The sequence below is a fragment of the Stegostoma tigrinum genome, chromosome 14 (genome assembly GCF_030684315.1).
Source record: "Stegostoma tigrinum isolate sSteTig4 chromosome 14, sSteTig4.hap1, whole genome shotgun sequence".
Taxonomy (NCBI): Eukaryota; Metazoa; Chordata; class Chondrichthyes; order Orectolobiformes; family Stegostomatidae; genus Stegostoma; species Stegostoma tigrinum.
Window position 1 is genome coordinate 42792051 of NC_081367.1, and position 13005 is coordinate 42805055.

Here is a 13005-nt window from a genome sequence, read left to right on the forward strand (position 1 = left end):
TTCCAATGTGGTAACATCTGATAATCATACCCTTTGGCAAAAAGGCAAATTTGGACACATGTAGTTTTCCAATCCAGGGGGAAAAACATCAGGAGAAAATTCAGTGGGAGTGGCAGCAAGGAAGCATTCACTGAAGTTCTAACTCTGTTGAGACCCCGATAAGCTTCCGATGCTACTGAAAAACCAAAATCTAGAAATCCTAATCGGTGAGAGCTGGCCACACACAATCAGGCTGTTAAACGAAATCAAGGCTTCCTAAGCTGTTTTACTCAAGTGCTGTTAATTATCCAACTTGAGACCTTACTTACAATCTCTCTTCAGAAGAATAAACCAGAACAAAAGAACCACTTAAAGTGACAGCATCACCACAAAGACCAGAACTGCACTGCAAGAATACTGAGACATCCATATCCCACCAACTGCCAAAGCACTTCTTCTTCATTCCATTGCGACTCTCACATTAAATTCACAGTTGGTGTCATTCATCACACACCATTTCTAACTTCTAGTCACAACTCCTTCTCTCTCTTTCATCTTGCAGATAATGCTAGCACATTTACCACCCCCATGGTGAAATGGCCAGTTTCCCAGAAGTGCTACCTGACCTCTGAGGATGAGAGCAACAAAACCTCAGAAAGAAGTATCAGCACCCTCCACCAGCTCAGATGCTGATACTTCTTTGGGAACATTAGGTTTAGAAAGTATGGGAACACAATCTGATGGGGACTTTACTGCAACAACTCCCCAGTTGGCTGAGGAAGAAATGCTCCCAGACACATAGCGCGCTGACAGATACCAGGCACATGCTCAGCTCCTCGAATGGCTCTGTCGTATCAGTAACAACGGAATTTATCCACCAGCACAGGGAGAAACACGATCGTCAGACAGGTATGTGAGATGCAATGGCTCTCATTGCCCAGAAGCTGTAGTAGTGTAGCAAATCTGCCTCCATGGACAAGTTGGCAGCTGCCTGGAAAATCAGATCCAGTGTCCTCAGGATCAGCTGAAGAGGCACATTCTTCTGGATTGCATTGTTTCAGCCACTGTTCTTCAGGCCAGAAGGCAGGCAACAGGGGAACAAGGAGCTGGGTATGCACTCCAGCTGCCCCTTCCTTAGGGGGTGGCATGGTGGCTCAGTGATTAGCACTGCTGCCTCACAGCACCAGGGTTCCGATTCAATTCCACCCTCGGGCGACTGTTTGTGTGGAGTTTGCACATTCTCCCCATGTCTGCGTGGGTTTCCTCCCGCAGTCCAAAGATGTGCAGGTCAGGTAGATTGGCTATGCTATATTGGCCATAGTGTTCAGGGGTCTGTGGATTAGGTGGGTTATCGGGGGATGGGTCTGGGTCGGATGCCCCAAGGGTCAGTGTGGACTTGTTGGGCAGAAGGCCTGTTTCCACACTGTAGGGATTCTATGGATAGACAGGGCGGAGTCAAAAGGCACCGAGCCTGAAGAGGAACCATATCTTAATCCCTCAGATATCTCTGCTCAGAACTCTCCAGGGATGGCTGGGCCCTCCAACTCTACCTTGCCTACCCCCTTCAACCCTTGGAAATCAATGTTAAGGAGAATAGATTTGCATTCAGCAAGGAGATCCTTGGCAAGTCTGGCTCATCAAGGCACAGGTGGCCCCAGGGTTACTCAACCAAATCTCCAGCAACTACAGTGTCCACTGCCAACAGATTCCCTCCAAACCAGTTGAGGAACCAGAGAGTACACTAAGACATTGTAGGAAGAAGAAACATCTCATCAACCTGCGGAATTTTTTACTATTGTGGTCCATCAAGGCTGGGTTATTAAGTACATTCAAGGCTAATAGAGACAATTTTTTAATCAGTAAAGGAATCATGGTTTATGGAAATAAGGCAGGAAAGTGGAGTTGAGTATTATCAGTTGAGCTATGATCTCACTGAATGGCAGAGCAGACTGATGGGCCAAATGGACTGCTTCCACTCCTGCATCTTATGGTCTTAATCTCTCTCTGCCTGTGTCTTTATATTTCTTTTATGATATGGTGACCAGAACTGCATGTAACTTAAATGTAATCGTACAGATCTAGCACAACTTCCCCACTATTCAATTCCAGCCCTGTAGGAATAAAGCATGTTTTTAAAAATGGCCTTGCTAACTTGTAATGCAACCTTTAGTGATCGATATGTTTGCATTCCAAAATCTTCTGTTCATCTATTGCATATAGATTACGTCTTTGAAGTAATTAGCCCCTCTCTACTCTTCCAACCAAAATGTACTACATCACGTTTATTTGTTTTGAACTACAATCACCAATAACTTTCCCATTATGCAAGTTTGTTAATGTCTTGAAACTTGTTGCCGTTCTCCATGGTATTGATTATCCAAGCACCACCTGTTTCCACACTGTAGGGATTCTATGATGGTGGTGAAAAATAACTTGATATTTGTTCCTGAAGAATAAAATATTTACTAAATGACAGCGTTAAAAAAAACGCTTCTCCCCTCACCTGTCCCCTCTCCCAACTCTGTTACCTTCCCAAAAATTATAATCACGTTGGATGAGCAAGTGTTTCCCTTTTGAAATCCACACTAAGTATTCATTATTCTATTTTCGTCTATTGCTGTTCTTCTATCCCAACCTTTATTAGAGATTCTATTATTTTTCCAATGCCAATTTTTAAAATGACTTGTGTATAATTTCCGGGACATGGCCTTTCACCTGCTTAAATATAGAAATTACATTGTCATCCAAATGCCCGGCACCTTTTCTAATTATTTATTAAGTATCTTTATTGTTTCTCCCCCAGATTCTATTAAAATTTGTGGATTCAATCAATCCTGACCAGTTTTTTAGCCTCTTTCGGGTCAATTAGTTTATTTGAAACATGCTTTTTCAGTTTTAAGTGCACTTATCCATTGTTCACCAATGTGATGTCTAACGGATCTACCTGGTAAATACCATTACAGACTAATAGCTTCTGTAAAGGTATTTGAATTTTCAGTGACCAAGTGGAAGATTCTCAATAACACTTTAAGTTTTAAAGTTTTTGCTGTAACAAACAAACTAAAACCAGCATTGTCTAAACATTATTCAATAGGCACTACTACCGAGGCAAATTTCACTTCTAAAACAACCAAGCACTTCATACCTTGTTTTTTTAAACGCTGTCATTTAGTAAATATTTTATTCTTCGGGAACAAATATCAAGATATTTTTCACCACCAATAACTTACTTTTCCTTTCCCAACTAGGTAATTTATAATTCCTGAACCGACTTTCACATTGAGCATTATATCAGTGATTCTTTCCCTCCGGTCCAAACTACTTGAGCTCAGTTCCTTTGTATCTTCATGGAATAGTCTCTTAAATTTGTGCTCAAAATCCCAACTGTGTTCTACATGGTGAACAATACCATCAAAACTTTTTCTCTGCTTCAGGTCTAGAACCAGCTGCCTCTCTCTTCTTCTGAGATTCTTGCAGATTCACGTGTGTCTGTGAGGGTCATGATAACTTATAAAACCCACAGCCCACTCTTACTATAGATTTCTATTTATATTTTCCCTCTCTATGTTTATCTGCACAGCAATGTAAATCACTTGGGTCCTCGATGCAGGTAGAAACACTAATTAACAATCTTCTACATAGCCCACACCCCTATCTCCACTCTAACTTGCAATTAAACAGACAGTTTACATCTTACAGTTTCTTTCCAGGAGGTCAACCTGGGCTTCCATTGTCTCTACTGCAACTAAATCACCCAGACTTGTTCTCAGGCAGATTTCAGAATAGGTTACATGACTCCTTTTACAACTACATTTTACTTTAAATTAAAGAGACAGCCGTTAAACATAGCAGTCATCACAGAAATACTAATTCAAAATAATTATTTAATATTTCTGGCACTTTTTAATCGTTACCTGTGGACAAAGTTGATCACCAACAGAACAAATTGCCCAATGGATGTTAGTAAACAGGCAGATATGAACACAGTCAAGTAGCCAAGTCTACTCTATCTAATACCAACAACTCCAACACAAAAAACAGGATGGATGGTAGCCTCAAGGGAACTGGGCTTGTGGGATCCTTCAACTGCCTTCAATGAAACTTCAGATGGAAACACCCAAAAATATATATATTTTAAAAATCCACCAGTGGTTGAAGATGAAGATCCAGCATAACTACGGCAGAACCACCATGGGCCCAAAAGAAGATCTTAATTAAAAGGAACAAAGAAGCTCAAAAGGAAGTGGGCATCAGTTTTTCTTTGTGATCGCAACTTAGTCCACATGAGATAATGAAGGTAGATCCAATTCAAACAGACATAAATACAGGAATCAAATACCAGGAGAATGTCAATGCTATGAACTAAGAGAGACACAGTGACTATCTGAGAGGAACTGGCAGAATGGAAATATTTTAATGTGGTATCCATTTAGAAAAGAAAAGGCAACAAAGCATATAGAGGCAACTAAAAATCCTTGAGCATTTTTTCAATATTCAGTAGATAGATCAAGTTATCAGAATCTTACATTTTAGGACTACAGGCTAGATTTTACAAAATCCATCATAGTGGGGAAACAGTGGTGGGACCACTTCATTGTGAGATGCCTGATGGCACTCACTTGGGATTGGAAAATCCCATTGTATCAGAGGGTGGAAGGGCCTGATGTGAGATTCCTACAAACAGTAGAGGCCCAAGGTCAGAGCCCTGTGGAACACCACTCACCACTGACTTCTAGGCAGAATATTTTCCTTCTACTAATACTCGCTGTCTTCTGTTGGCCAGCCAATTCTGTATCCAGACAGCTAAGTTCCCCTGTATCCCATTCCTCCTGACCTTCTGAATGAGCCTACCATGGGGAACCTTATCAAATGCCTTGCTGAAGTCCATATACACCACATCCATTGCTCGACCCTCATCAACTTTTCTAGTCACATCCTCAAAGAATTGGATAAGGTTTGTCAGGCATGACCTGCCCCTCACAAAGCCGTGTTGACTGCATTTAATCAAGCCATGCTCTTCCAGATGGTCATAAATCCTATCCCTCAGAATACTTTCTAGCACCTTGCAGATGACGGACGTGAGACTTACTGGTCTGTAATTGCCGGGGATTTCCCTATTTCCTTTCTTGAAGAGAGGAATTACATTTGCCTCTCTCCAGTCCTCAGGTACGACTCCAGTGGAGAGCGAGGATGCAAAGACCTTCGCAAGTGGTGAAGCAATTGCATTTCTCGTTTCCCAAAGCAGCCGAGGACAAATCTGGTCCGGGCCTGGCGACTTGTCAATCTTAATGTTTGACAAAATTTTCAGCACATCAGCTTCCTCTATCTCTATCCATTCCAGCATGCACACCTGCTCTTCAAAGGTTTCATTTACTACAAAGTTCGTTTCTTTCGTAAAGACAGAAGCAAAAAACTCATTTAGGGCTTCCCCTACCTCCTCAGACTCCACACACAAGTTCCCCATGCTATCCCTGATCGGCGCTACTCTTTCTTTGACATTCTCTTATTCCTCACATATGTGTTCTCCCTAATCCGTTCTGCCAAGCCTTTCTCGTGCCCCCTCCTGACTCTCCTCAGACCATTTTTGAGCTCCTTCCTTGCCTGCCTGTAATCCTCTAGAGCTGAGCTTGACCCTAGCTTCCTCCACCTTATGTAAACTACCTTCTTGCTTTTGACGAGAAGCTCCACCGCTCTCGTCATCCAAGGTTCCTTTATCTTACCCCTTCTTGCCTGTCTCAGAGGGACATATTTATTCATCACTCGCAACAACTGTTCCTTAAACAGTCTCCACATGTCTATAGTGCCTTTACCATGGAACAATTGCTCCCAGTCCATGCTTCCTAACTCATGTCTAATCGCATCATAGTTTCCTCTTCCCCAATTAAATATTCTCTCATTCTGCCTAATCCTCTCCTTCTCCATAGCTATGTAGAATGTGAGGCAGTTATGGTCACTATCACCAAAATGCTCTCCCACCACAAGATCTGATACCTGCCCTGGCTCGTTTCCGAGCACCAAGTCTACAATGGCCTCTCCCCTCGTCAGCCTGTCAACGTACTGAGTTAGGAAACCCTCCTGAACACACCTTACAAAAACAGCTCCATTCAAATCTTCTGCTCGAAGGAGGTTCCAATCAATATTGGGAAAGTTAAAGTCACCCATTACAACAACCCTACTACGTCCACACTTTTCCAAAATGCTTTAATGATTTGTGAAACATACTGAATTCATGCATTATTCCACAGTTAGAATATGCTATTGCTATTTACTTTGACTAATTATTATTTTGATAACACCTTCTCTACCTACAATTTGTAACCCCTAGCATTCCATAACAGTTCATGCATGGGAGCACCATCTCCTACAGGTTCCACTCCAAGTCACACATTTTCTGCATTGAAAATATATTGCTTATCCTGACGTGGAGTCGGAATCTGGGAATCATTACCCAGCAGCAATGCATAGAATGCTGCCATTCAAAAAGGAAACTCACCACAACTTCTCCAGGGCAATTAGTGATGGGCAGTAAATGCTGACCTCGCTAGTGAATAATCCATGAATTAATAAAATAAAACAAGTTTTCAAAGATATCAGATATTTAAAAAAGTATATTTCCTTTGCTACATAAGCAGAAAAGAATACAAAATATGAGTTATGATGAAGTATTAATTACTTTTCAATTATTTGTAGAATGAATTGGAATCTATAATTTTAAGGCAGTTAAACATTTTATGTTAGGCAGCTAAAGATGTTTTAATGCTTGAGAAAATAAACTGTCACTAGTAAAATACTGAGAAGTTTCATAGGCTGGAGTGAGGATCCACTGCTGGCGGTGGAATTTGGCGGACACTCTGTATATGGGTCAATACAAGCAGCATATGCAATCACGTGGGCAATGTAATTCTGTTCATGGGTTTTGTGGAACAAATAAGCCATGGGGCCTTTAGAAAAAATTGCCACATCTTCTGCGCCATGAGTTTCTGAAGCCAGTGGAACAGCAGCTTGTTGTTCATAATCCTTGCTGTCTGCAAATGACAGAAAATCTCATTAAATGCTTCCATTGTTTATCACCACCTAATCAGTATAATCTTCTTTAGCCACCGGTTTAGATCCCTTCACATGCCCGCTTCGCACCACCCCATTTTCAGTTGCAGTATCTTCAACATTTCAACTCCACTTACCATTGAGTCCTCTACATTAATATCTTGCTCCCCTTCTTCAAAAACATCAATCAAACGTTTGGTTACCTGTTCTAATATTTCAATTACACTGCTTGGTACAATCTGTACTGAAATAAGGTACTTTGGGACTTTTGATTGTGTCAAGGCATTATACAACTGCAAGTTGTTCCACTTACACCATCTTGCCAAATTACGTTTATGATAAACAACCCAGTCACTACACGGAATTACTTTCCCCCAAACTCTTCAAAACAATTCCATTGTTATTTGATCCATCAGCTTTTTTTGGTTACATTGTGTGCAGGTAACAGATGGTCACTGTATTGTGTTGAGTTTTATGTACACTTGTATACCATGTATGTGTCTACATAGAACATTTAACTTATGATTCACATTCATTTCTAACAGTCTGCAGCTCAGAACTAAGAAAGCTGGTAACTACAATCTGTCATTGTTCTGTCTTCCAGCTGTTTGTTTGATTCCTGCTTGGAAAGATTAGAGCTATTTGTCTTAAACACAATTCACTTTGTTGTCAAACTAGCAGACTGTTTTCAGCCAGGGCCATGTTACGCAAAGCCTACCTTTCCAGTGGAGCCATGAATGTGGTCCCTGAAGCATTACTCATACAATAGGTTCCCAACTAATTAGTTCCTAGCTCATTTACAGGCATTTGAACAATATGTAACCACAATCAAATCTAAATGCTGTAATCATTGCAAAACTACTGACATGGTGAAAGTAATTGCACCCCTTGCTCCTCTGTGACTAAGAACCAGTTCAGTCCCATCCCCTGTTGGTAATATTTCTTGGTAGTCCTCATTTACCATCACTGTACCTGGACTGCCTAAAAGACCTTATTTGTGTCATTATTCAATTTAGTTTGCAACTTGTCAGACCAATGCAGATGTAACAAGTGTCTTGTGCCTGCAGGTGACAGTGATTTCCACTACAATCCTTGGAGGAGCCAACCTAAGCCTTCAGAGAGCATTGTATTCTACTCATGACCAACTTTTCACTTGCCAAAACACTCCTATTGGCTTCATCCCATTTCTCTTTCATAGGTCTGTAATTTTAAAGCCAGTGTGAAATCCTTTTTACGTTTCAAAGTCTGTCTTGCTCCATATTTCATATCCTTCTCCTTCCCCTATTCTATTTCTTCCCTCCTACTTTCCTATTCACATTCTCCCTGTCCCATTTTTCATTTACCACCTTCCCTCCCACATTGTCGGCACATCCACCCTTCTGCCACTCTATGTCATCAGTTCATAAGAGGAGAAGTAGACCATTCAGCCTTTTGGTTTGCACCACCATTCAATATGACCATGTTGATCTAGTTGTGACCTTAACTCCATTTCTTTTGCTAGTTTCCCGTAACTCTTGACATCCTTCTGATTGAAAGTCTATCAAACTCAGCCTTCAATCTATCCAAGGACCTAGCCTTCACTATTCTCTAGGGAAGAGAATGCCAAAGGAAGTAGGGGAGCGGAGCCAGGAAAATATGGGAAGTTGGGAGAAAATGGTTTTCTAATACAGTTGAGTGTTTGGGAAAATGACTGCCATCAGTCATTCTATCTGAAAAAAGGTAAGAAGCAAATTTCAATATACATATGGTCCATTAATGACTATTCTAACAGTTGCATATCAACCACATGCCTCTATTCTCTCACCAGAACGGGAGGCCACCAGTTGAAATTAGGAATCCTCCTCAACAGCAGCTCCAGGAGGTGGGTGTGGTGAAGAATAGAATGGCAAAATTAATTTTCCTCTGAAGAGGGGATGTAGGCTGCTGGCAGCATCTCTCAAGATCCCTGTGCTTGGTTGAAGACGTTTGCCTCCAGCTGAATTTTGATGAAATTTAAATGCTTCCTCTTGTGAACAGAGCATGACAATTGCAGCTTTCCAATCTGGTGGGATCTGCAGTCTTATCCCTTTCTCCCTTGATCAAATTACTGACAATATTCAATGTTCAATTATTCTAACTCCTGTCCCCAGTTGCACATGTGCATTTGACCCACAATGTAACCACTAACGGTATTAATGCCTTTCCACTCATATGTGCAAGAAATGCTCTAATGTAGTAGCATAAATGAAATGTAGCTTAGTTATAATGGGTGTCAGTATTCTGACAGATCGGTCTGAAGATGGAGACTGCTGCAGTTCCTCATGATTGCTGTCATGTATTCTATGTACATCCAGAATATCAACTATGAGAAGAAAGAATTGGTTTGTTCTATGCAACAAAGTCAAGGAAGTTCAAGAAGATATGGAACTTCATATTAATTACTTGCAGTGGCCTAATAAATCTGTGCCAAACTAAATCCTTCAGAAAGCGAGGAAAGTTTTTATTCTAAATTAATTTAAATTTGAACTATTAATCCCAAATTAACTCATTCACCTGTGTCTCGAAAATACTATAAACTTAAATGTGGAATAGCATTATAAAAAGGCAAATTAATACTTTCTGCGTGATAGAATTAGCATTGAATAACACATTTAGCATTTGAGTACCACTATAATGCTCATTTTAATATATGTAACTACAACAAATATAAAACTCAAATTTTCTTACAATAATTAGTGGAATTTATATTTGGTCGTGTGCCATTTTTGATTGCATAGCCAGGTCCATTTCCATACAAGATGGTTGTATATGGTTTTCCATCCAAAGCCAAATATGGTGCTAGTCCTATATTAAATAATTGAAAATATAATTTATTACTCACAGCTGTCTAAACAATGCATAGTCAGTAATAAATGTCAAAGAAATACTGTCAACAAAATGTAATTCAGTTTATTTCATATTTAGCTCATTGGTTGTACCTTAGTTTGGATTTTTCAAAAGCCCAAAAAGGAAGCAAAGCATGAACTTGACTGAGGACAGCAAAAACCTAAATCCTCCACAATGGCCTTCTGCTAAAGTTTTGTAATCTTAACTTCAAGCTATAGGCATTGGTTAACTCATAAAAATGTACTGCTTAAATAATATGTTAATAAAATATATTTTTATGTTAATAATATTCTAACTGTAACTTTTTAAACCAATTTAAAATTCTTCCTTAAATTTAATTGAGCATTACAAGACCAATTTATACAATTCAGTCTCTTCCTCAAAGGCACATACTAGATGAGTTGATTTCCCTAAGTGATTATTAACTAACATAATTGTAACTTAAATGTAATGTCTTGATGTATACTAAAAGCTAGTGTAAAAAGAGTATCGCAACATAGGTTATATCTTGTAGTTATTGAGGATTAATCAAGAGGTGAGAAATCAAGAATACTTACTAATTTGGAGGAATCATAACCATCCAAATTCAAAATCTGGTCAAAATTCAGCCAATGTACAATTTTAAAGAACAAAATCAAAACAGCCATAGATCAGCGGATAATTATCAAAATGATAGGTGAGAAATTTCCTCTGTGCATGGTATTTAGTAAATTTGTAAGACCATTTATATAGATTGTATTTACAATTGTTGTACATAGCACACATAGGACAATGGTCCTCAAAATGGAATTGTTAGACCTCAGCTGGGTTTAATTTGTACAGTTGTGAACATTACGTTATAAGAAAGATGAGAATGCACCAGACAGAGTGCAGAATTAGTTTACAAGAATGGTTCCAGGAATGTGAAACATCAGTTATGAGGATAGATTGAAGAAGTTGGGAGTGCTGTGTTTGAAGAGAAGAAGGCCAAGAGGAGATTTGTTGGAGATTTTCAAAATCATGGGTGGAATGAATAAAATAGATAGGGAGAAACTGTTCCGGCTTGTAAAGGGAACAGGAACAAAAAGGTCTAGATTGAAAGTGATTTGCAAAAGAAGCAAGCATGAAGTGAGGAAAAGCTTTTTAACTCAGTGAGCAGCTAGGGTATGGAATACACTGCCTTGAAATATGTAGGCGGGTTCAATGGAGGCATTCAAGAGGGTATTGGATGATTATTTGGATAGAAATGGTGCAGGATGCCATATGTCCCCATCTGCAATATAACAATTCTGTTACTTTGTGAATTGGTGAATGAAACTAATTAGCTATCAAAGGCTAAATTTTCACTGTCACTTGTTAATTTATTTTAAATGAACTCAGATGCCAGTTTTCTATGCTAGCATGCTGGAATGAGTGCAGCTCAGCATAACTCTTAGCAACTTTATGATAGATTTTACTAAACCAAATTTCACACCAAAAAAATTGATTTTGAAATATTTTTGTGGAAATACATTTTTAGCAACTGAATTAGTCAGTAACAATTATTTGAATTTGTCTAGTGCTTTCAATGTTGAAAACCACCACAAGGCATTTCACAGAAACTTTATCAAACAAAATTCCCTAATTCAAAGTCCAAGTAGATATTTCTTGTACAAACAGAAGGAACGTACTGTCACTTACCAAATATTGGATTGCCACGAAAAGCTTTCCCACCAAATGCAAACATATGTGAATGATCTGCAGTTACTACAGTGAGAGTATCAACATCACTTGTCAGGTGACTGGCTCTTTCAATAGCTTCATCAAATTTAACTGCTTCATTTAAAGCTTGCACTGCTGTTCCATCATGATGTCCATGATCAATTCTACCACTTAAAGAACAAGAAAGGGTATATCTTCTCAATTTTGGTAATATAACGCAAGATTTTTAAAATAGGTGGTTCTACCTTTAATCCCTGTATTAAGCTGAACATCTGGTTTTATCACAGGCACCAATGGCAAGGTTGCTTCTGTCCTACTTTGCAAAATGCTGCTATGTCCTGGGTTGAGGGAAGTGTTACTCAGAGTTTTTTGCAGCAGAGTGCTATTTACTGTGGCTTACAGTAAACCACATGTGTGGCCTTGTTAGTTCTTATCACCTCTTGGAGGTGACATTACCAATTTAGTTCATTCAATACTTGTACTGTGAATTTACTGTAGTAACTTTAAGTCGTCAAAATGATTAGACTTCCATCTCTTTTGTTTGCGCTAGATTCGACTCCAGGCCCCAATTTTCAACCTATTAATTTGGCTAACAAACGCCATTTATGCCAGCACTTGCACTTAAAAAAATAACCACACCAACAATTTCCATTGCAGTCATCAGTTATACCAAAGTAATTGTATCGTCATCAATTCAGACTCAATTACAGGTATTAAATACCAGGCTGACAGTGAACAACGCATCTTCTTTAAAAAAAATTACTTCAACACTAATGATGCAGAAGGGAAAAATACCTTGAATAATTAACCTTGAAAGCTTGCAAGATTTCTAGAACTGGATTCAGCAGAAGTTTAAATACTTATCCTCAACAAAAAGGAAAAATCCTTTGGGATTCTTCTGAAGAATTCGAATGGCCTTGTCAGTCATTTCAACAATAGAAGGATCCATAGTCTTATTTCGATTTAACTCATATTTCATATCCTTGGGTTCAAACAAACCTAACAATAAAACAAGATGTGCATTCATTCATTATTTTATGATATTGAATATTTATGCTCAAATGTTTGTCTGTGAGATACGAAAAAGGAAGTGGGTTTTATGGTCTTGATATACAATTTATAGAATGGTTGTTACTTAGAAGGAGGTCATTCTATGTTTTGAATTCATGCTGACATCTGCAAGAGTAATTTAGCTAGTCCCACTGTCCAGTCCATTTGGCAACACCCTACAGATGGTTGTCTTTCAGGCATTTGACGAATTCCTTTTTGAAAGCAATGGCTGAATCTGCCTGGCTGAATGAGACTGAATGTGGTCTCATCAAAGTAGTAAGATATCATTATTTCTGTACTAAAACTCTTTGTACATTACCTGTCTGTCTACTTCCTTGCTGTATGGACATGTTAACCATGTTTCTTGCACAAAGAAAAATCTTAATG

The 13005-nt window shown here is 39.1% G+C and overlaps 1 protein-coding gene across 1 annotated transcript in view; it reads right to left on the minus strand.

Annotated features, from left to right (window-relative positions):
• Positions 1 to 4374: 4374 nt before the first annotated feature.
• LOC125457398 (intestinal-type alkaline phosphatase 1-like) overlaps positions 4375 to 13005 on the minus strand; it is a 46565-nt gene continuing 37934 nt past the window's right edge. The window contains exons 8-11 of the mRNA XM_048541554.2: positions 12433 to 12567; positions 11548 to 11739; positions 9730 to 9846; positions 4375 to 7004 (exon numbers count right to left, since the gene is read on the minus strand). Coding sequence (XP_048397511.1) covers positions 6733 to 7004; positions 9730 to 9846; positions 11548 to 11739; positions 12433 to 12567 — 716 coding nt within the window. The 3' untranslated portion in view covers positions 4375 to 6732. The remainder of the gene's footprint in view (positions 7005 to 9729; positions 9847 to 11547; positions 11740 to 12432; positions 12568 to 13005) is intronic.